The 24,195-nt window shown below is 46.5% G+C and overlaps 1 protein-coding gene across 2 annotated transcripts; it reads right to left on the bottom strand.

Annotated features, from left to right (window-relative positions):
* Positions 1-1,152: 1,152 nt before the first annotated feature.
* Positions 1,153-18,322, bottom strand: COMMD9 (COMM domain containing 9). Of its 2 annotated transcripts, none has more exons than XM_007082056.3 (6): positions 18,259-18,322; positions 8,583-8,708; positions 6,720-6,859; positions 5,320-5,354; positions 4,339-4,442; positions 1,153-3,269 (listed from the first exon to the last, which is right to left on the bottom strand). In XM_007082056.3, the coding sequence occupies exons 1-6, from the start codon at positions 18,307-18,309 to the stop codon at positions 3,129-3,131; spliced, it is 597 nt and encodes a 198-aa protein (XP_007082118.2). In that variant the 5' UTR covers positions 18,310-18,322; the 3' UTR covers positions 1,153-3,128. The 2 variants fall into 2 exon arrangements, with proteins under 2 accessions (XP_007082118.2, XP_007082119.2); XM_007082057.3 differs by lacking the exon at positions 18,259-18,322 and adding an exon at positions 17,974-18,102.
* Positions 18,323-24,195: the final 5,873 nt, after the last annotated feature.

Below are 24,195 nucleotides of genomic sequence, written 5' to 3' on the forward strand. Positions count from 1 at the left end.
TATTCCTGACGCTCTGGCATTTGGGGCCTTGATCCTGGAGACTCTCCCTCCCTGTGCTAATTCCTACCTCCCCGGAGAACAAGACTTTGATACAAAAATCAACCAATCCACAGCCACACCGCGAGGTCTTTTACCAAACTCTCCCACACCAAGCAATAGTCCCCCTGGCCCGAGTCACCCCAGGCCCAGGTACCGCACAAGTAGGGACCACTTCTGTAGTCCAGAGCCCGCCGGAATTGTTCAAACTAGCCAATCCCGAGCTGACTTGATGGACCTATTCTGCCTTGCCCATTCCTCCCCGTGAAAACCCCAAGAAAGTCTCGGGCTGTGCTGTCCCCTTGCGTCCCTGCCTCCTGACCATCTCCGGTCTTTCCCCAGGTGGCCCTGTGTGATGTGCCACACCTCATGATTCTAGAGATCGTGTGCATAAACTTCGTCCTTCATGACAATAGTTTCCAATCTTACCATTCCCGATAAAAGGAAATCCTGGGTACATTTTAACACCAGGAGAGAGCAGCAGGAGGCTGGGAGTGGCATCAGTCACACCGGCTTCTCCGGTCCTCTTCCCAACCTCTGGGTTCTGCTTTGCTCTGGGCTGGCCTCTCCCCTTGCAGATGGGCTTTCTCTGTGTGGCAGAAGAAGGATCTTCCTGGCTTCACTACCAGTACCCAGAGGCGGAAGATGATTTTTGCTGATTCCAGCAGAAAAAGTCAAAGAGAAAGCCTCAGGCTGGCCCAGTTTGAGTTATATACAATCATGACACAGTCTGTGGGCCAAGCACATTGGTTAGGACTGAGCCACGCACTGCCCACTGTGGCCTGGTGGGTGGAAAGTGCTGGACAGCCGGGGGCACAGGCAGGGTGATAGGTCTAGCATTGCCCTTTTGTGGATGGAGTCTGGACATCCAAACCTCGCCATGTTCTAAGGAAAGGACAGTTTACGGACTGCTACTCGTTACACAAAGTACTACTGGGAAATCAGACAAGCACTGAAGGAGGGAGCTTCCTTTGAGATCCACAGAAAGCTAGGAGGTTTTTCTGAGATAGGATCAGACCAACTAGAAATACGGTATCCACAAACAATCCATCTTCCCTATCAGTGGAAAACAAACCCCATAAGTGAGCACATGAGGTGAAGGGTAGCAAACATTCATTGAATTTTCCGGTTATTTATTGAGTGCCCTCCATATGGAATGCACCCAGATGGTTCTGTTCAGGTCAACTTGACTAAAGGAACATCCAAATGCCCAGACACCTACGCTGCTTCAAGTGATTTTGTTATGGCTTCCCATGGGAGGTCCAGAGAACAGGGATTGGGAGAACTCTGTGAGTCACAGGGACCAAAAGGGAAACAGAGGGGTTGAATTCACAAGGCTGAATTCAACCTACGATCAGGGGCTCTCAATCTGGAAACAGTGGGCTGGCTTCCAGGGTCCATGAAGCCCTGTCACTGACTGTAAAACATGGAATGTTCATTTCCTACAGAAAGGATCCACAGCTTTCACAGATTATCAATGGATACAGCCGCCATGAAGTCAAGAACTGCCATTTTAAGAGAAGTTTCCTCAGCTTCCAGGAAACAGCAAAGAGGAGCTGGGGATTTTTTTTCTTGACATTCCTAGTGTCTCAGCAGTGAGTTTTCTCATCTCTCCTTCGGTTCCAGCACTTTCCGAATGGAGCCAAAGTCACAGACCTCCACCTCCCTTGCAGAGTCCCGTGTGGTAGACAGAAAGCGAGATAGATCTGGGCCCAGGTCCTAATGAGGCCGCTTCCCGGCAGGCGACTGGACTTCACGGAGCGGATTTCCCCACTGGTGACATGTGCCGTCCATCAGCCCTGCCACAGCAGATGAAGTGATGGCAGCAGACAGCCGTCCACCTCCCTTTCCTTTAATAATCAGCACTAACATGACCGAGCCTTTCTTCACGAAAGCCCTGCAGAGTGGGTACTTTAGTATCCCCGTTTAGGTGGTCTGAGACTCGGAGGTCAAACACCTCATCACTGAGGCAGAGCTGGCTTCCGACCCTGGCAGCCTGACGGGGCCCATCGTCTCTCCCCCGGGTTCCACCTGCCCCCACCCCGCGTTCACGCACACTGCCCAGAAGCCGTCAAAACGGGCACTCGGCAGGCTGGACGCTGCTGCCGTGGGGTGATGTGGATGGCGAGGCGGCAGCCTCACACAGGGGTCCCTGGGATGTGACAGGCACGTGCCAGGGATGGCTCAGCTCTAAGGGGCACATCCACGCTAGCTCTTAACGGGCAGATAGTGTCAACCTCGCTTTCCTTTGCTCTGCATGACAGACAAACCGGGAACGTGGGAGGGTCCCAAGCCTGGTTTCAGGTCACGCCATGCCCACGGGCTTAGCTGGGAATTGCAAAGTTGGGATCATCTTTACGAACATGAGGCAGCACTGGCCTGAGGCAACAACTCGGGCTGAGGACAGAAGCTTCGAGGAGCATGACTAGAGTCATGAAGTTTTCAGAACTGTTATTTATTTCCAGTCATTCCCACGTCTGTAGCCTGGAACGGCAGCACGATACCAAGGAAGGGCCCTCTGGCTTTGCGAGGGAGGAGACGAGCAGCCATCTCAGACTCCCTACGCTGGAAGGAGGGCCGGCAGGGTTGAGGGGGCTCGGGAGGGCTCTGAGCGCAGGCCGGGGCGGAGCATACCGAGGTGGCCCCGCTCTGGGGACCCGGCCAGCTTCCCTGATGGAGGGGCGGAACCGCGGGTCACCGCCCTGTGTTCCAGGGCTGCCAACGCGTGAGTCACACCTGCTGCTGGGAAGGAACTCGTTAGATGAGCTCCACAACGGGGCCCGGATTTTCCAAGCAGCCACGAGTGCAGCTGCTGAGGCAGATGCCCCCTCACACGGCTCTGGCGGCGATTAAGTCTTCCGGCGACGGAGGCTTCTGCCTCGGAAACAGGCGAAGATAGGGAGTGAGGAGAACAGCGTGGGGGCGCGGCCGCTTCCTCCCAATCCAGTGGTGCCTTCTGGATGGCAGCCCCCTCCCCGACCCAACCGGCCGGCCTGCCGTCGGCCGCAGCTGCCGCTACAGGGATGGCCGGGAGGCCCTCCGCCGCTGGCCGGCAGCTGGGACCCGGCAGTGGGGGCGACGGCTGGCTGGGGTCATTTGTTGGCCACGGCGGAAAGCTGGTCTCGGATGCGGCCCAGCCCGTCCAGCATAGTGTCCAGCGTTTCCTTACTCAGCTCCACGGTGACAGCTGAGACGGAAGGCTTGTCTCCACACAGACTAGGATCTTCCTGGATCTGCAAAGAGAACGTGGCCCAAAAGTCAGAGCCGCCCCTCTTCCCATCGCCCTGCAGGTGAGCCCTGGACCTGGGAGCCCTACCCGGCTTTCCTGAACCTCTGAGGACAGGCCCTTGGCTCAGTGCTACACAGCGTCCTAGCCCTGGAGTTGTTTAGCACATGGGATTCCCAGAGGCTCGGGAAAGTTTCCGTCCATAAGGGGTGCTGAGGGAGAGTATCGGAGAAGCCGAGGCTCACTCACCCCTCGGACCCCCGACTCTGGGCCGTCGAGTGAGAAGGCGCTGGGGGGCCCACACTGCTGCTCTACTCAGAGGGAGCCAGGGTACATGGGACTCCACGGGGTGCAGAATAAATATTACAGCTTCTAGTTAGGGTTATCTGTTTCTTTAAGAACAAAAGAAAAGTCTACTAATATCTAAAGACTTAGTTGTTAGAGGCACCCCTACTTTTTCATTTTCTTACAGGTGTGACTTTCTGGGTGTGTGGTTAAGTGAACACAGCATCACTAAACAAGCCCTAAAACGGACATGCGGTTTAAAAAGATTCCCGAAAGAACTGTAAAGTGAAGGTAACACCGAGGAGGCAAGAGTGTGCGAGCAAGAAAACGAAGGGCTGACAGTTGTCTAACTGCTAACAGGAGCTCCCGCTCAGCCACGTTACAAACAGCAGCGGCCAAATCCATCGGACAGGCAGTTGCCCGAGAGGCACCAAAATTATCAAGAGGGCAGTCTGAAGTCTGATGGCGCGCGCCCCCGTGGAAGCTAAACTTTCCCGTCAGTGTGTTAGGTAAACTTCACGGATCAGCAAACGGTTTTTAAAACTTGTGCTTTGTGTCTGTCTTACCACTTTAAACTGTCTACTTTTGGTCTATGTTTTATTATGTCTGTAATATGTTAATACAGTAGTATTATGTATACTTGACAAATAAAGACTCCCTCTGGGTGCTAAATTTTTTCCTACGGGGTTACAGGTCCCAGAGCTTGGGGACTGGCATTTTTGATGGCATGCGGGGGGGGCAAGTCGCTACGGCCCCTTCGTTCCTTCTCACGAGCACGGCGGCAGACGTACCTTCATCTGGAGCAGGCAGGTGGGGACGGCCATGCGGCTGATGCTGTCAGAGGAGGTTTTGATGTCCACTCTCCAGTCCAGGTCGACTAGGCGTGGCAGAGAGACTGTGAAGGAGACAGCCCGGCTCAGAGCTCACGCCCCTCACCTTCCCAAGCCCTTACTCTGTGACAGACAGCCCCGATGGCTGTGTCATGCTCCCAGGCCGCAGAGCAAGTCTCTGAGGGAGGCAGAAGCCGGGGTTCAAGACCTCACAGGAAGTCACAGGCCTTCTTCGCTACCGCTCTGTGCTGCCTGTGCTTAGCACCGATTCACGGTGGGCGCCCGTCCAGGCTTCTGCCGGCACACACGACCCTCCGGATGTCGGCACAGAACGAGAGACAACACAAGGCAGGGAAGATGAGGTTGGGCCTGAGCCTTAGGAAATGTGTCGCTTCGACAACAGTGGAGAGAGCTCTGGTTTGAGAGGGAGAGTCGGCTTGAAGCTGGGTTCCACCACTTCTCTAACCTCGGAGCCTGTTTCCTCATCTGTAAAGTGGGGATAACCTTAGCCTAGCTCCCGGGGGCGGGGGTGGGGGTGGGGGTGGGGAGGACCAAATGAGTTAATGCTAGAGTTTGTCAACACTGTGACTGGCTAGTAAGTATAGTAACCATTTATGACATACCTCTTTTATTTCAATCTTTCAAACTAATTCAATTTTCATTACTGTTTTTTTCCTAATGGAAATATAATAGTTTTAAGTACTTCACTTTCTGCTTTGCCTATTTCCTTTTTTTATATAAACAACACACCCTTATTATATTAAGTTCACAATCAGAAAAAAAACAAAAAAGTGATGATGAAAAAGAAAAGCACAACACACAGTTCACCGGGATTAGGTTAATGCACACTGAGTTCTGGTTACCAACTCCGGCCGCCTGGCAGATGAAGAGCCGGGGCCGGAAAGGAAGGGTAGGGAGGAAGGTGGGTTTCTTGGTACTCACTCTGATTTGCTTGGGCTTCAGTTCGCCAAGTGGAGCTGTTTAAGAGGGAAAGATGAGGAAAAAATAATGGAAGAGGGATGAGAACCGATCACGAGAGAGGCCCGTGGACCTGGACCTCTACCCCTTCTGGGGTCTTTAAGCCTGTAATCACTTCCTGACGGGAAAGGACCACAGAAATGTTTGCCTCCAAGAAGCAGTTTTCCGTCTGTTTTACACAACTCAGTGATGTGAAGGCCTTAAGTGCTGTTAGTTTTCATAGCTTAGAAGGGCGTCTGGGTGGCTCAGTTGGTTAAGTTTTCATAGGTAGGGAAAAAGAAAAAAAGAAAAGGCTTATGCACGGCATTCGCCCTGCACTATCGTTCTCCGAGACAAAACAGGAAGGGTCAATCTGTTCTCCTGTACTGAGCACCCGCTCCACAAAGTAATGCATCTTCTGCAGACACACCCGAGCAGACCTGTCTAGTGCTACGGCAAAGAGCGCCACAGTGAGGTGCCAAGCACAGGCAAAATAAAACATGGTCACGTGTGAGGAAGTTTCTGAAAAAATAAAACCTTTGGCAATAGGCATTTTCTGTTATTACAATTCCGTTCAAGCCTACTGCTAACCAGCAGCTAATTGGTTCTGCTTAAATTGTATGTATCCAAAGGATTTTCCCAGAAAATATTTAGATAATTCACAAAAGAAACAAAAATGACTGATTAAACATATGAAAAAGAGGGGCGCCTGGGTGGCTCAGTCGGTTGAGCGTCCGACTTTGGCTCAGGTCCTGATCTCGCGGTTCATGAGTTTGAGCCCCACATTGGGCTCTGTGCTGACAGCTCGGAGTCTGGAGCCTGCTTCGGATTCTGTGTCTCCCCCTCTCTCTCTGCCCCTCCCCTGCTCGCTCTCTCTCTTGCTCTCTCTGTCTCTCAAAAATAAATAAACGTTAAAAAATAATTTAAAACACATGAAAAAGACATTTGACATCACTAGTATCAAAGATACATAAACTGAAATGAGGTGCATTTGCCATCTGTAAACTGGGGGAAAACGTGAAACAAATTCCCTCCGTGCTGATGAAGGCGTGGGGACGGGGCTCTTGTGTCCTGCTGGTGGAACACAGTTGGTGCAACCTTTCTAATGGCCAACTTGAGAATATAAAGCAAAGCCTCACTCTGGCCTTTAACCAATAAGGAAATGATTAAGCATGTGAGCAAAACTTCCACAGTAAAATTTTCACTGAAGTGAAAGCTGCCATTAGCCTAAACATCCAACACTAGGGAATTTCTTAACTAAATTATACACAATTTCTCCACATAAAGAATACATTTAGCCATTAAAAATGACACTGAAGATAAATATTGACCCGAAGTATCATTATAAAAGCATTGCAAGGAATTCTCAAGAAACGAGCACTTACATGTGTTCCAGGATGATTTTCGTCAGCAGGTTTTTGAGGTTTTGGTGGAAATTTTCAGGAAAGAGAGCCAGAATCGCCTCGGCAGAGGACAGGTCGCGGAACACGGCCAGCCTGGTGAGGCGGTGCAGAGCCCAGAGCAGCTGCGGGACAGTGTGTGGTGACGGGGTGGGTGGGGGCGGGCTTGTGCTCCCCGAGGGCCTGTGACTCGCTGCCACAGTCACCTGAACGGTCCCATGGGTCCTGACGCCCATGTGCCTTGGCCCACCTCTACGTCCACCTGCTGTTCTAGAAGACAGGTGTAGCTGCCTGACCTAGGAACCTGTCAACATGCCAGAAACTTCTGTTTGGGAACAAAGGGTTAATAAGCCCTCTTTCCTTGTGCACAGAATCTGACCTTCAGTTCACTTTCAAGCCTGTTCCCTGGTAACGCGAGAGAAGTGAAAAGTTAGCTGCGTTACTAGGCGACACTGCCTCAGGTCACTGCCTGGGGTCACTGCCTCAGGACCAGGAGGTCCGCATGAACTCCCTGAGCTCGGCTTCCGGCTGCACACTGCCTGCCCCAACCTGAAGCTGGGCGTACTGAATCGTTACCAGAGATACTGGCTCCCGAGGGGGCTGGCCTTTCAATCCAGGGTGTCCTAGTCCGTAGGCTGTCACCGAGGAGGGCAAAGAGAACAAATGGATCAGGTGGCTGTGCTGACTGCCCAGGGGTTCCTGACGCTGCCCCGCTAGGCTGCCGTGTTCCACTCTGTCCTTCCAACCAATTGTGCAGCCCAGTGTGGCCTGCGGTCGTCTGGGAGCCTAACAGTGCTTAGCTGAAAGCAACAATCCGGAGGGAACTAGGGCTTTTTCGGATGCCGCGGGAGGACCTGCAGCCGCAGAGGCACAACCGAGAGGTGAGGGGGCATTAGCCCTCCACTGATGAGGGTGCAAGTTAGTGGATCGATGCCCTCCAGGGTGGCAATTCAGGGCTGTGTTCCCCAGGGTTTCTTACAGGATCCCCTGATTGAGCGCTGTCACCCACAGCAGTAACCAGACATCAATGCAACCCTTCACGGCTTTGCTCTCCTTCCCTGCTGGGTTTTCCCCACTCCCTCCCTCCTTCGTGCTTTCCAGACTCACTTCCCCAGGGAATTACGTGCAGCCAACTCTTCGCCTCGGGGTCTACTTTTGGGGAACCCAAACTAAGTCCAGCTCGCTTCTATAATCTGGCTTCTGCCTTTTACTGTTCTATCACTGACTTCAATGAACAGAGCTCTGTGTTAAAAATAGCAACAATAATAATAACAACAACAACAACAGCAACAACGTAGGTCTGTTTGGATGAACTCCTGTTTTAGAAACCTATCTGCCCTAAAAAGAGAAGGCTGTGAGTACTGCATAAACTCACTCTTCCTCTTGGCCACCCGCTGAGGTCAGGTGGGGGTCCAAACGCATGTCCCCTGACTCATACTCAGGCCTTGGAGCCTCTGCCCAGTGATCCCGAAGAAGTCTGTCAAAGCCATCTGGCTGACAATCTAACAGCAGAGGCAGGTTACAGGGAAAGAAAATCACAGAAAGGCTGGCTTTGGTCCACACTGTCTAGGGAACAGGTCTAAAAAGGAAATGGCCGGACCTCTGATTCTAGGTATAATTCTCCCATCCAGGCCTCATTTATCATAAGGAAGTGAAAGTTCAAAGACCTTCCTAAGTTCACTAGCATTAAAAAAAACAAAAACAAAAAAATCTATTTTAAGTTTGTTATAATGTCAACAGACATTTCAGGGGAAATATTTCCTTAGATGTGGCAATGACTGGGACGTTAAGAAAGAGCCTAATGGGCTGAAAAACCAGTGGCCAAAGGTCATTTCTGACCATACTTACCTGCTCTGCTTCCTCCTGGGTCACAGACAAGCTGGAACATGTCATATCCAAGAGCTTTTTTGAGCCAACGGCTGAACTGGAAAAGCTCTCTTGGCACAGCTGTCTGACAACATCTTTTGAGGAGGCCTATGAATTAAATCACAGGTGGGGGAAGAAACCAATTCAGACTCTGAAAATACATGTTTTAGAGCATAATACTGTCCCAGTCATGGTGTGATACCTTTGAGACTCAAGATTTAAAGGTCCTTAGGACACTTCCATTTCTGGAAAGATGAAACAGATGTACTTTTCCTTAGTTTTTCCTTAGAAGCATAACGAAACCCATTGGGCACAATTAAAACCACATACAGAAAACAAACGCAAAATAACTCTGACAGCGGGGGGGGGGGGGGGGGGGGGCAGGGGGAGAGGGGAGGATCGGGACCTGCTGTGGACTTCATGACCAAGAAATGACATGGTGGTGAGTTTACTGGATTCTCTTTTTGTCTGTAAATCGCAGACTCTGAGCTGAAGAACAGGGCAACCCACGATGCCAACAGGTACACAAAAACAAAACCAATAACTCCAACAAATACTTGCTCTCTCTGGCCAAAAAAGTTCAGCAAGATAGAAAACTTTTAAGTGATAACAGCTCTACTGCAGCTGAACACCAGAGAAAAAACGATAGCCCCACTCCCGCCTATGTCAGCAAAGGCTGAGTGGGGAATGCAGACTTCCACCCTCTGCTGCTGCAATGCGGTGTCCCAACGCCCCCACCGGGGTGGTGTCAGAGAAGGCCAAGTAGGGAGCTGGGACCTTCATCCACACTGAACGACAGCAAGTCCCACCACCCCATGGGATTAATAGTCACCACATGGGGCCAGAACTCCCACCCCTGCCCCGTGGTCACAAGGAACCCCCACTTTTGGGTGTCAGTAGGAGCCAAGTGCGGAACCTGGAGTTTTATCTCCTTCTGGTAGTAATGAGGCGGAAATCCTTTCCCCCTACCCAAGCAGTGTCAGAGAAAGCCAGCTAAGACAGAAGATTTAAATAAGATCCAGAATCTCAGAGTATAATACAAGAATGCCCAGCTTTCAACTGAAAACCATTCATCATGCCAAGAGCCAGAAAGATCAATGCAAAAAGATAATCATTAGATTGTCCACATCAAGATAAGAGATGTTAAAATTATCTGACAAAGATTTCAAAGCAGCCATGATAAAAATGCTTCAACAAGTACTTACAAACACACTTGAAACAAATTAAAAAGCCAGAAAGTCCCAGCAAAGAGAGAAGATACAAATAAGAACAAAATGGAAATTTTAGAACTGAAAAAATACAATAACCAAAATTAAAAGTTTGGTAGATGGGCTCAGTACCAGAAAGGGACAGAGGAAAGAATCAGTAAACTGGAAGACAGAACACTCGACATTACCCAATCTGCACACAGAAAACAGACTGAAAATAATAACAGAGCCTCAGGGGTCTATGGGACTATACCAAAAAAATCTAACGTTATGTCACTGGAGTCTTAGAAGGGGAAGATAAAAGAGGGCAAGGCTGAAAAAGTACTTAAAGAAATAATGGCTTAAAACTTTCCAAGTAGGGGTGCCTGGGTGGCTCAGTCGGTTAAGTGTCCGACTTTGGCTCAGGTCATGATCTCACCGCTGGTGGGTTCGAGCCCCGCGTCAGGCTTTGTGCTGACAGCTCAGAGCCTGGAGCCTGCTTCGGATTCTGCGTCTCCCTCTCGCTCTGCTCCTACCCCAACTCATGCTCTGTTTCTGTCTCAAAAATAAACAAACATAAAAAAAAAAATTAAAAAAAAAACTTTCCAAGTTTAGCTACAGACATAACTGTATACATTCAAGAACCGAAGCAAATTCTCAAGAGGATAAATCCAAAGAAACCTATACCAAGACGTATGTCCAGCAAAACTAAAGGCAAAGAAAAAAAATCTTGAAACCAGTGAGAGAGAAACAATATCTTATCTATATGGGATAATGAGAATAATAGCAGATTTCAAATCAGAAACCATGGAAGCAGGAAGGCAGTGGCACAATATTTTTCACAATATTTACAGATATTGGAAGAAAAACGATCAACCTGGAATCCTAAACCAGCAACAAATATCCTTCAGAAAATGAAGAGGAAATCAAGACATTCTCAGATAAAGGAAAACTAAGAAAATTTGTCACAAGACAAAAGAAGTTCTCTTAACAGAAAGGAAACCATAAAAGGAACCTGAGAACATCAGGAAGAAAGAACACAACAAACAAAAATAAGGGTAAACACAATAGACTTTCCTTGTTTTGAATTTCTAAATTCTGTTTGAAGGATGAAGCAAAACTTATACCACTGTCCAATGTGGCTCTAAATGTATGCAGAGGAAATAACTTAAAGACAATTATATTATAAACAAGGGAAGGGAATTGAAGGAAGATAGGGTCTCCACACTTCACCTCTAACTGGTAACATGACGACACTGATAGATTGTGATTTATGTATATAAATGTAACGAGAGGAACCACTAAAAAGATTAGAAAGAGAAATATATTTAAAAATGTTATAGATAAGAGGGAATGCCAAAAATGTGTTCAAATAGCCACAGGAAAGCAGGAAAAAAGTAAAAAGAAACCAAAGAACATAAAAGAGCAGATAAAGAAACACAAAAAATTAAATGGCAGACTTAAATTCTAACATTCGATAATTATATGAGCTGTAAATGATAAATTAAATATGAGCTACAAATATGACTCAATTAAATGCTGTCTATTAGAAATGCTCTTCAAATATGATAGAGACAGATTAAAAGCACGGGAAAAGATATATCATGCAAATATTAATGAAATAAAATCAAGACTGGCTACATTAATATCAGACAAAGTAGACTTCACAGCAAAGAAAATTACCAGAGACAGAAAGGGACATTATATAATGATAAAAGGTTCCATCTCCTAAGAAAACATCCTAAATATGTATGCACACAGGAAGAGAGCTAGAAAACACAAGAAGAAACAACAGATAGAACGGACAGGAGGGATAGACAAATCCACAAATGCAGTTGGAGACTTCAACAACTGTCTTTCAACAACTGATAGAACTAGACAGATATTCAACAAAGACACAGAACATTTCAGCAACACCATCAATCAATCTAATCAACATGTATGGAACACTACCCAGCAACAGAATATACATTCTTTTCAAGTGCCCACTGAACATATACCAAGATACATCATATTCTGAGCCATAAAACAGACCTCGACAAATGTGAAAGAACTGAAATTGTATAGAGTGTGTTCTTGGTGACCACAATGGAATCAAAGTAGAAATCACTAACAAAAAGATGTCAAGAAAATATCCAAACAGTTGGAAACTTAATCTACAGATCAGAAAGGAGCACAAGGGAAATTTTAAAAATTATACTAAATGCGTAAAAACGAGAAACAAAACCAAAATTTTGGGGACACAGTCACAACAATGTTGAGAGCAAAATTTACAGCATTAAATGCATATATTAGAAAAGAGGAAAGTTCTCAAATCAATAATCTAAATTCCCACCTCAATAACAAAGAAAAAGAAAAGCACAATAACCCCAAAGGAAGAAGGAAGGAAACAACAAAGAGCAGAAACCAATGAAATTGAAAACAGAAAAAAAAAAAAAAAAAAAGAGAGAAATCAATGAAACAAAGAACTAGGTCTTTGAAAATATCAATAAAGTTGGCAAACTTTTAGCAAGCCTGACAAAGTTAAACAGAGAAGAGACCTAAATTACCACATTCAGGAATGAAGCAGGACATAGGACTACAGATTCTAAAGATTTCAAAAGGAAAATAAGAGAATAACTGCAAACAAACTCTAAATTTGGCAGCTTAAAGTGGATAAATTCCTCAAAAAACACAAACTACCACAATTCCCCCAATATGAAACAGATAATTTGGATAGCCCTATAATGATTAAGGAAACTGAATTCATAATTTAAAACTCCCCAAGAAGAAATCTCCAGGCTCAGATGGTTTCGCTGGAGAATTTTTTTTTTTTTTTTTTTTTTACATATTTTTTTAATGTTTATTTTATTTTTGAGAGATAGAGAGCGAGAGAGAGCACAGGGGCAGGGCAGAGAGAGGGAGACCGAGAATCCCAAGCAGGCTCTGTGCTGTCAGCAGAGAACCCGATGCAGGGCCTGAACCCATGAACCTGAGATCTTAACCTGACCCGAAGTCGGACGTTTAACTGACTGAGCCACCCTGGCATCGCTTGCTGGAGAACTCTAACAAATGTTTAAAAAGAATTAACTAATTCTACACAATCTTTTCTAGGAAACAAAAAAGGATACCATATTAACCAGCTCAAGAAGAAAATCACATGATATCAATCAATGCAGAAAAGGCAGCTGACAAAATTCAACACCCATTCTTTTTTTTTTTTTTTAAGTTTTATTTTGTTTTGAGAGAGAGAGAGAGAGCGAGCACGAGCAGGGGAGGGGCAGGGAGAGAGGGAGAGAGAGAATCCCAAGCAGACTCCATGCTCAGTGCAGAGCCCGACGTGGGGCTCAAACCCACAAACTGCAAGATCATGACCGGACCCAGAACCAAGAGTCAGTCACTTAACTGACTGAGCCACCCAGGTGCTCCTCAACATCCATTCCTGATGAAAACTCTCATAAAATTAGAAATAGAGAGGACTTTCCATAACTTGATATACAGCATCTACAAAAAACCGAGAGATAGCATTATACTTAATGGTGAAAATCTAAAGTCAGGAACAAGCCAAGGATGTCTGCTGTTACCACTCATTTTCAACACAGTGCTGAAAATTCTAGCCACTGAAATAAGTTAAGAAAAAGAAATAAAAGATCAGAAACGTAGAAACAAAGTTGTCCCTATTTGCAGATAACATGACTGTCTACACAGAAAGTCCCAAGGAGTGTACAAAAAAACCTACTAGAATCAGTGAGTTCAGCATGTTTGCAAATAGGAGATACGCATAAAAAATCAGCTGTATTTCTACATGCTAGCAATGAACATGTAAACACTGGAATTAAAACTACAATATCGGCGGGGCGCCTGGGTGGCTCGGTCGGTTGGGCTTCCGACTTGAGCTCAGGTCATGATCTCGCGGTCTGTGAGTTCGAGCCCGGCGTCGGGCTCTGTGCTGACAGTTCAGAGCCTGGGGCCCGTTTCGTATTCTGTGTCTCCCTCTCTCTCTGCCCCTCCCCTGCTCATGCTCGGTCTCTCTCTCTCTGTCAAAAATAAATAAACATTAAAAAAAACAAAAAAAAACCCCAAAAACTACAATATCAGGAGCACCTGGCTGGCTCAGTCGGAAGAGCATGCAACTCTTGATCTGGGGGATTGTGAGTTCGAGCCCCACACTGAGGGCTGAGATTACTAAAAACAAAATAAATAAACTTAAAAAAATAAATAGAAATAAAAATACGCATCATTTGCAACTGCTCAAAAAAAGGAAAATACTTGGTGTAAATCTAGCAAAACATGTACAGGACTTGTATGCTAAAAATTACCCAACACAGATTAAAGAAATCAAAGATCTAAATAAGTGGGGAGCTATACTATAGATTGGAAGATTCAACACGGTAAAGATGTCAATTCTCCCCTAACTGATATACAGGTTTAACACAATTCTTACGAAAATCTCAGCAGGTTTTTTAAAATATGACAAAATCATTCTAATATTTATACAGGAAGGCAAAGAAACTACAATAGCTAAAACAATTTTGATAAAGAATGAAGGAGGACAAATCGGCCAATCTGATTTTGAGACTTATTACATAGCCACAGTAATCAAGACTATGTGGTATCACCAGAGGAATAAACAAATAGATAAATGAAACAAAATAGAGAATTCTGAAATAAATTACACAAATTTACCCAACTGATTCTTTTTTTTTTTTTTTTTACTTTATTTTTATTTTGAGAGTGATAGAGAGAAAGCAGGGGAGGGACACAGAGAAAGGGAGACAGAATCCCAATAGGCTCTGCACTGTCAGTGCAGAACCCAACGTAGAGCTCGAACCCCTGAACAGTGAGATCATGACCTGAGCTGAAATCAAGAATTGGATGCTCAACGGACTGAACCAACCAGGTGCCCCCCAACTGATTGTTGCCAAAGTAGCAAAAGCAAGTAAATATAGGAAGGGCAGCATTTTCAACAAGTGGTACCAGAACAACTGGCCATTCACAGGCAATAAATAAATAAATAAATCTCACACTGTCTTACACATGTTATGCAAAATTAACTCAACGTGGATTATGTACTTAAATGGAAAACGCAAAACTATAAAACTTTTAGAAAAAAGAGGAGAAACTTTGGAGACCTATGGCTTGGCAAAGAGTTCTTAGCCATGACACCAAAAGCACAGTTTGTAAAAGGGAAAATTGTTGACAAATTGTACGTCACCAAAATTAAAACTTTTGCTCTGTGAAAGCTCCTGTTATGGGCTGAATGGTGTCTCCCTAAAATTCGTATGTCGAAGTCCCAAATCCCAGTACCTCAAAATGTGATCTCATTTAGAAACAGAATTGTTGTAGATGTAATTAGTTAAGACGAAGTCATTAGTTAAGATGAAAACCCTAATCCAACAGGACCCGTGTCCTTATTTTAAAAAGGGAAATGGAGACACAGGGATGCAAAAAGGGAGACCACTCTATGAAGATGAGCGCAGAGATTTACAGGCTAAGGTATATGGAATGTTGCCAGAAACTAGGAACCAGGCATGAAACAAATTGGTCCCCACAGCCCTCAGAAGTAACCCATCTGGCCAACACCTGGCCTCCAGAACTGTGAGACAATAAACTCCTGTTGTTTAACCGTGAAATCTGCGGTACTTTGTTATGGCAAACCTAGCAAGTTAATACACCCCTATGAAGAGGATGAAAAGATAGCTACAGACTAGGAGGAAATAATTGCAAACCACGTATCTGACAAAGAACCAGTATCTAAAATGCATAATCTCAAAACTCAAAAGTAAAAAAGCTAAACAATGCAATTAGGATATGGGCAAAAGACATAAAGAGATATGTCACTGAAGAAGATATACAGATGGTAAATAAGCATGTGAAAAGATGTCCAATATCACTAATCATAAAAAATAAGCAAATTAAAACCACAACGAGATGGCGCCTGGGTGGTCCAGTTGGTTAAGCGACTGACTCTCGATTTTGGCTCACGTCATGATCTTATGACCATGAGATTGAGCCACGCAATGGGCTCGGCAGGTGTACAGCCTGCTTGGGATCCTCTCTCTCCCTCTCTCCCGCTTGTGTATGCGCACTCGTGTGCTCTCCCTCTCAAAATAAATAAACATAAAAAAAACCCACCATGAGATACAAATACACACCCATCAGAATGGCTCAAATGACATGCAGTGATGACAACGAATGCTGCCAGGATGGGGAGAAACAGGATCCCTGATCTGTTGCTGGTGAGAATGCAAAGTGGTACAGCCCCTCTGGAGAACAGTTTGGCAGTTCCTTAAAGAATAAAAAAAAACAAAAAACCCCAACGAACCATGCAGCTACCAAATGGCCCAGCAATTGTATTCCTGGGCATCTATTTCAAACAAATAAAGACTTGTTTTCATATAAAAACCTGTACACCAATGTTTATAGCAGCTTTATTTGTAGTACCAAAAAATCGAAAACAATCTAAACGTCATATCATGGAATACTGCTCAACAATAAAAAGAAAATAACTATTGCTACAACGTGGATGAATCTCTAGAGAAAAGGGCTAAGTGAAAAAGCCAATTGCAAAATGTTATGTATTAAATGATTCCATTTATACAACGTGTGAAATGACAAAATTATAGAAAGGAAGAATGCCAGAGGGCAAGGAGAAGGCAAGGGCAGAGGGGAAGTGGATATGGCTATAAAAGGGCAACATGAGGGGCACCTGGGTGGCTCAGTCGGTTAAGCGTCCGACTTCGGCTCAGGTCACGATCTCACAGTCTGTGAGTTCGAGCCCCGCGTCGGGCTCTGGGCTGACGGCTCAGAGCCTGGAGCCTGCTTCCGATTCTGTGTCTCCCTCTCTCTCTGCCCCTCCCCCATTCATGCTCTGTCTCTCTCTGTCTCAAAAATAAATAAAAACGTTAAAAAAAAAAATTAAAAAAAAAAAAAAAAGGGCAACATGAAGGATCCTGTGATGATGGCAATGTTCTGTATCTTGCCTGTATCAAAGTCAATATCTTGGTTGTGATATCATACTACAGTTTTGCAAGATGTTACTGATAGGGGGAACTGGGTAAAGGGTAAATGGGATCTTTCTGTACTGCCTTTTACAACTACATGTAAATCTATAATTACCTCAAAATAAAAATTCAAAGTGATTTTTTAAAAAAGAAAATACATAGAATAACAGGAATAAAAATGGATTAACTATTGCTACGTATTGGCAAGAAAAAACAGCCAGGAACAGAAAAACCAAATGTTGTATTATTCCTTTTATGTGAAGCTCAAACATGGGCAATATTAAATTGATTTTAAAAGTAAGGACAGTGGCTACCACTGGGTTGGTGAGGGTGAGGGTAGCAATTATGGAACAACAGAGAGATTTGTGCAGTACTGGTAATGTTTTGTTTTTGACCAAAGTGATGGTTACATAGGTGTGATTAATCCCTGAGATGTGCACTTTTCTGTGTGTTACACATTAATGATAATTTTTTAAAGTTTATTAAAGAAAAAAAAGTCCACACCGATGAATACATAAGGGGTGGTCAGAACAGCCACAATGAGGGTTGAAAGGCCCAAGGTGGAAGCTGAGAGCCATAGGTTTCCAATCCTAGCTTTGTTACTTCATTCGTTAATTCATATAACAGTTATGTATTGAACACATGCCGTGTGCCAGGAGTTGAGGATACTTGTTGGGGACACATTTGTGAGTAACATAGAGCAGATGCTTTTAGGGAAGGAAAATACAAATGAGCACTGAAGAGACTGTTAAAGACAAAAGAGGGACCACTGCATGGACCAATCAATGACGATGCTGTGCCATGAACTGCTTAGTATTAACTCAGCCTTCTTCATCTGGAGTTAAAAAGAAAAAAATCCCGATTGGATCTTACATTCTGTAAGAAAGGCAGAAAAGTGTCTACAAGGGAAGATAAGACCGCCCCTTCTTCCACAGGAGAAGTCAGAGTTAAACAAGTAATTCCAATCCATCATTTCATTTGGTTTTAAGTAGCCTCACAATCTTTCAAATAATCCTCCGGGGAGTGTTTTGGCCCTTACGCCGGTCAAAGGAACTACAGAAAACCCGCGATTCAGGAAAACAGAACGCACGCTTCGCTCAGGGGGCTGTGCGGACGCAGAGGAGAGAGATTTCCCAACTACAGAGCGAAGGGGGGCTGCGGGCTGAAATGGGGAACTCGTAGTGAGGATCTAGCACTTAGCACCTCAATACACCAATCCCGAAAGCCAGCCCCAGAGACTCTTAGTAGGGGGCATTTGTACAGCGCCTGCACGTCCGTTATCCGATTTGTCTCCCCACCATCCAGTCGGGGCGGCATTAATTTCGTGCTCACTTCCAAAAAAAGCTCGGAAAGGCGCAACTGCGGGGTCACCCAAAGAGGTAGTGGCAGAGTCGCGGCTCCAAATCCAGGTTCCTTTAGTCGTCCCTCTCCTTCCCAAGTCCCGGGGACAAAGACCCGCCTCGCGCTGTCCCCACCCCTCCAGTTTACCTTCAGCAGGCTCTGGAGCGCGGCGAAGTTCTCCACCGTCAACGCGGCCATCTTCCCCGAGTCACCTGACGGTGACAGGCGGAGAAGCTCGTCACGTGGCTCCGAGGCCGGCGCAGAGCATGCCGGGGGCTGTAGTCCTTCGGGTGGTGGCGGCTGCCGCGGTGGTGGCGCTGCGGGATGGGGAGGGGCCAATAGGATGCGACCACTGGATGGCTCCGCCTGGGGACCCTAGGACAGTGGAGTTTGGAGGGCGCAGGCGCGGGATGGTTTTCCCTCGTGGACCTTTGCCTGGCTTGGCTACTTACCAGGTCAGGGAAAACTGATTTTCCCTGACCCCTGTGGGTGGGCTGGCTGCTTTGGGGGATGCACTTGCGGGTGGTATTCACACCCATGTGTAGTCCCCTCCCACACTGTACCAGGATTGGTCTGTGTGGTCAATATCAGGTGGCAGAAGTGATGGGATGTCACTTCTAAGATTACTTATAGAAGACTGTAGCTTTTGGGTACTCTTCTGTCTACTTTTTCTTGACTCTCTTGCTCTGGGGAAAGTAAGCTGTCATGCTGGGAGCAGTCCTCTGGAGAGGTCCATGTGGCCAAGAACTGAAGCCTTTGGCCAGTAGCCAGCAAGAAACTACAGCCTGCCAACAACTTCATTACTGAGTTTAGAAGCAGCTTCAGTAGCCTTGGTGGAGCTCTGAGACGACAGCAGTCTTGGCCAACATTTGGACTACAACCTCGTGAGAGATTCAGAACCGGAACTACCCAGCTAAGCCACTCCTGGATTTCTGGTCTTCAAGAACTGTATGATTATAAATGTTTGTTGTTTTAAACCACTAAGTTTGGTAATCTGTTACATAGCAATAATAACTAACACATGGAGGCAATGAAGCATAGTGGCTTTAGAATTCCATCTAAGTCTGAATTCCAACTCTGCATGTTATTAACTGTACCTTGAGCAAATTCTGGAAATTCTGTGAGCCTCGGTTTCCACATCTCTTAAATGATGTTGATCACACTTACCTCAGAAAGCAGAGCTGACTGATAGGTGTTGCCCCATGGAGGGCATCCCGCTCTCCTTGCCCCCTTGTGGGCAGGTATGCTATGAAGAGATCCCATGGGCTCCAGTAAGTAAAAGGCGGGGCTTACAACCCTGCACCATGTCATCCCGTTTTGGTAGAGCTGTGCAGACAGCCACTACCATGATAAATTTAAAGGTTTGTCTATGGTCTGGAGAGCTTCCAGAAATTCCTAAACCATAAATGTTTTCATGGGAAAGAACAGGATAGAATGTCAAGAGTTTCTTTCCATAATTTGGTCCCACTACTTGGTATTTTCCCCATTCTACATATGAGGAAACTAAGGTACAGAGAAGTTAAGTAACTTGTCCAAGGTCACACAGCTAAGTAGTGGCAGAACCCAGATTCAAACTTGAGCAGCTGGGCTCCAGAGTCTGTGCTGTTAACTCCCAAGCTGTACATGCCTCATTGTCTTCTCATAGCTGAAAACTCATGCTTCTTCTGTCTGGATGTCTGATTACCTTTCCAAGAGGGCAAGAGCAATCTCAGGGTGTTCCTGGACAATCAGCCCAGTGGTGTGATGAGAGACGAGATGATGAGTGGAAGGGGTACCTTTGGAAAAAGACTCAGGTTCAATTCCTGGCTCCTGTGTGCTTCTGGCAAGTTATTTCATCTCTCTGAACCTCAGTTTCCTCATCTGTAAAATGCGAACAGCAATTAAAATACCTTTTGACCATTAGGGGTAACTCAAGGATGACTTATACCCCAAGGAGGGAGGAATTATTCATTCGGACACTCCATTTTGGCCACTGGCAACTCTAAAGGGCAGAGCATTCCTGTGCTATGAGAATGGGTTGCCAGTAGTGATCACCCACCCGTTTCCCCAAGAACAAGGGATTTCCTGGGCCACAACACTCACAGTGCTAACACTGGAACAGTCCTGGGCAAACAAGGCTAGTTGGTCACCCTCGTTTGAGCCCTGAGCCTTTGAGGGAAATCATCCTTGTAGAACGTGTCCTGTCTCCTCCAGTGGGGCTGATGTGAAGAGAGCAGTATGGATGCAGTGTTTTTTAATAGAAGGTGATTAGGGGTAAGGATCTTAGGCTGAAAGTTCTTTCTTTCTTCCTTCCTTCCTTCCTTTTTTTCTTTCTTTCTTTCTTTCTTTCTTTTCTTTCTTTCTTTCTTTCTTTCTTTCTTTCTTTCTTTGCTAATAGCCTTATTGAGATATAAATCACATATGCAATTTACCCACCTAAAGCGTACAATTCAGAGGATTTGGGTATATTCACACGGTTGTGTAACCATCACACAATGCAAGAACATATTTACCACCTAGAAGAAAAAACACACTCTTTAGCTAGCATCCCGCCTTCTCTCCCCACTACACCCCAGCCCCAGGGAACCACTAATCTCCTTTCCTCTCTATCTGCCTGTTCTGGACATTTCATATAAAACAGAATCGCACGTGACTGTTTTTATCAGTTTCTTCCACTTAACCTGTTTTCAAGGATCATCCGTGTTGTATAGCGTGTACCAATACTTCATTCCTTTTGATTGCTGAGTAATTTCCATTGTATGGTGAGATCACATTTTGTTTACCCATTCACCAAGTGATGGGTATTTGGCTCATTTCTGCCTTTTGGCTCTCATGAGTACTGCTGCGATCACTCTTGAGCAAGCTTTTGCATAGGTTCCTATTTTCCTTTCTCTTGGGGTGTATACCCAGGAGTGAAATTCCTGGGTCACTCTGGGTTTAACTTTTTGGGGAACTTCCAGACTGTTTCCCAGAGTGGTTGCACCATTTATGTTCTCATCAGCGACATCTGAGGGTTCCAATTTCCCCACGTCCTCACCGCCGCTGGTTATTATCCGTCTGTCTGGTTATAGCCATCCTGTGGGTGTGAGGTGGTGTGATGAGCAAGCTTGTTTCCAGTTGAAATGTGCATGGCAAGCGCATGTGTCATTGAGGCTACTGATGGTCATTTGAGGTGACTGATGGAGTTCATGGAGGTTTAAAATCCCAGTCTACCCTTGGGTCCTGCCACCAAGTCCGGGCTGCCTTCTTCATTAGAGGAATGCCTGCAGGAGGCAGATTAGGCCGAGGGGCCTGTGGCCCTTTAGGGAGAGCCCCTCATTTCCCTGGTTTCCCTTTTCCTCGCCCCCATTTCATGGACTGAGATGAGGGTGTGTGTCCATGGAGAGAAGGAGCTAAGGGGTGGCTTCCCCTTTTTGGTCTTAGGCCACCTGCTCTGAGTCAAAGACTGGTTGTGAGGTGCCCCGATCAGCTCACTGGGAGACTGCAGACAAACTGGGGACAGAAGACCTGAAAATGACAGGTGCACACTGGCGTGGACGTGCTGTCTGTGTCCGGATCAGGCAACACAAGCTGCATGATGTGGGGCTCCCTTTGCACTAACAGTGTCTTAGTTTATGCAGTATTTCAAAATTGGGAAACGTGACCTCAAAATCCAGATTTCTGGCTTTTCTCTAAAACCCGACTGGCTTCGCCACGCTGCTCCCACCTTGCCACGTTGCAGCACTTGGCTGGAGCTGAGCCCCAGTTGCCCCCCGAAGATGGGCATGGGCTGTCTCTGCATCCCCGCTGTCCCCACTGCTCCCTGTTATGTCACACTTGGCCCTCCGCGCACGTTGTCACCGGCCTCACCCCTGCCCAGGAGTATTCGTTAGTGCCCAGCTTCCCTCAGCGACCTAATGGGGTAAAGTTAGGCCACAGTCGATGGCAAGACTGGGTTTGTACTTGAGATCCTGGAGTTCCCGCTATCTGTGTCCTCATCATGAGTCCAAGCAAGCTGCAGGTGTGGACATCTAATTTCCCATTCACGCTTCTCAAGTGATTTGTACGGACCAAGCGCTGTTCTAAGAGCTTCGCGTGTGTAAACTCATTCAGTCCTCACAGGGACCCAAGAATAATCCCAGTTTACAAGTGAGAAAACTAAGGGTCAGAAATCAAACTCACAATCCATGGGTAATTAGTGGCAGACCAAGGATTGGAACGCAGGGGCAAATGAGGTCATCTTGTGAGCTTGCTCACGATACAGTGCCTGGTCCATTAGGGGCAGTCAGCGGAGGCTGCCGCATGATGAGTCACCTGGCCTTGCCACTGCTCTCCGCTCCCCAGCTGGGCGGCCCTGGCCAGGTGCCCTTCAGGGAAGCTGGGAGTTGGAATAGATGACATATGTGTTTGGAGAGATGATGTCTGATTCTCTTCGGCTCTAACTTGTGGTGAGTCTCTGACAGCTAGCGAGAGAAGAGGGGAGGGAGACGAGAGGGGCATTTGGCAATTTGTGATGCCTGGAAGACTAGCGTGTACCCAGTCGCTCACTCCCGAGGGGGTGTCCCCTGTCCTCCCACTTGAGAACGCCGAGAGCTGGGAGTCCGAAGTCCCCCTCCCGGCTCTGACGAGCCTGGTGGGTATGATTAGTGAAGTCCAGAGCGCATCAGGCTGGGAGGGCACTGTGGCCTCGTTTCTCACCCTCCGTCCCCAGGAGCAACACAGAAGTGGCTGGTAACACACGGCATTGTCCTCACACACAGGGCCTCTTTGTTTCCCCGATACACAGAGAGGAGGCTGTAACAATGGCCTTGAATGGCACTCTGCTCTCCTTTCTCCAATGTTATACTTGGTTTTTTTTCAGTTCTGGAATCAGCTAGACAATTATTTCCTGCGGGAGGTATCAGCTTTTCATCTTTTCCGTCTGCTTCTCTGTCAGTCCTCAGGCCCCAGCTCAGTGGGGACGGAGTGGAGAGCTAGACCCCGAGAGAGCGGGGCCCATCCAAATGTCACCTTTGCAGGAGGCTGGAAGGTGGTGGTACTTCACCTCTCCCCTACAAGGTGGGACCAGCCCTAGAGGAAGGAGCCAGACCAGGTAAGGGGAGAGATGGGCTGAAAGCTGCTGATGGGGAGCAGGGCCTGGGGGCAATGGCTGAGGGGGATGGGTTTCTGTTTTTAAGATGCCCTGTTTGCTAGAGAGCCACTGGCTGCTGGTAAACAAACACACAAGCAAAAGCAACTGAGGCCAAGTTAACAGTCTCCCAGTTAGGGAAACACTCAGCCTGTCTGATGCTTATTCAATGCCTCTGATGTCTTGGGGTGACAAAAAACTTTAGGGTCCATGTAGACCTATTGAAAGGACTGTTCCCTTAATGATAGCTGCCATTATTAAGCTCTTACTATATGTACTGCATTTGCATACATATTACCAAATGTATCTTCCCGTGTTGATAGCAGTTATAGCAAGCACTTATACGATGTGTTTTCCGTTCTTGCTTGATTCAAGCCCAGCACTCTGGTCCTAGAGTCTGTGTTTTTCATCACACGCTTCTTATATAATATTCTTTACACTAAATCAAGGTTATTCCAAGGTTTCACTTTGAGAGGCAGTCGTGTGTAATGATAACTATGTGTATCGAGTCCTTTGCCCTCTGACAGGCAGCGTTCCAAGTGTTTTGCCTCTGTGTCCTCATTTATTCCACATAGTAACACTATTGGATGGGTACTTTTGTTACCTCCATTTTGTTGACGAGGCCGTTGAAGTACAGAGAAGTCAAGTCACTCTCCCAGGGTCACACAGCCGTCAAGTGGCAGAGCCTGGATTTGAACTCAGTTCTCTCTGGAGTGTTATGTGGATCTAAAGCCTGTCCAGCCCTGTGGCTGCTTTGGAGTTAGTGTCCTCCTCTGGGTCATGAGTTATAGAGAGTGGCATTTTGTCCCTGGCTTTGTAGAAAATCTGTACTTATGTCATTGGCTTGAGGAATACAGAAGGTCTTAAATGGCTTGTCTATTGTGGTTAGCTTTTGCCTTGCTTGACTGCCCAGTGGAACTGCCCAATGGGGACCGGGAAGGAATTTGGAGTGATAATTGCTCAACAAATGCCATCTTCTACTTTGCCAGAGCCTGGGC

This window comes from Panthera tigris, chromosome D1 (genome assembly GCF_018350195.1).
Source record: "Panthera tigris isolate Pti1 chromosome D1, P.tigris_Pti1_mat1.1, whole genome shotgun sequence".
Lineage (NCBI taxonomy): Eukaryota > Metazoa > Chordata > Mammalia > Carnivora > Felidae > Panthera > Panthera tigris.

Bases quoted from the DNA above. Each gene is read 5' to 3' on its own strand.
- COMMD9 (XM_007082057.3), bottom strand. From the start codon at position 18,087: ATGCCGCCCCGACTGGATGGTGGGGAGACAAATCGGATAACGGACGTG. The intron at 6,860-8,582 runs GTAAGTATGGTC...ACTGTCCCGCAG, and splicing joins CCCAGGAGGAAGCAGAGCAG to CTGCTCTGGGCTCTGCACCG. The intron at 5,355-6,719 runs GTAAGTGCTCGT...CCTCTTAAACAG, and splicing joins AAAATCATCCTGGAACACAT to CTCCACTTGGCGAACTGAAG.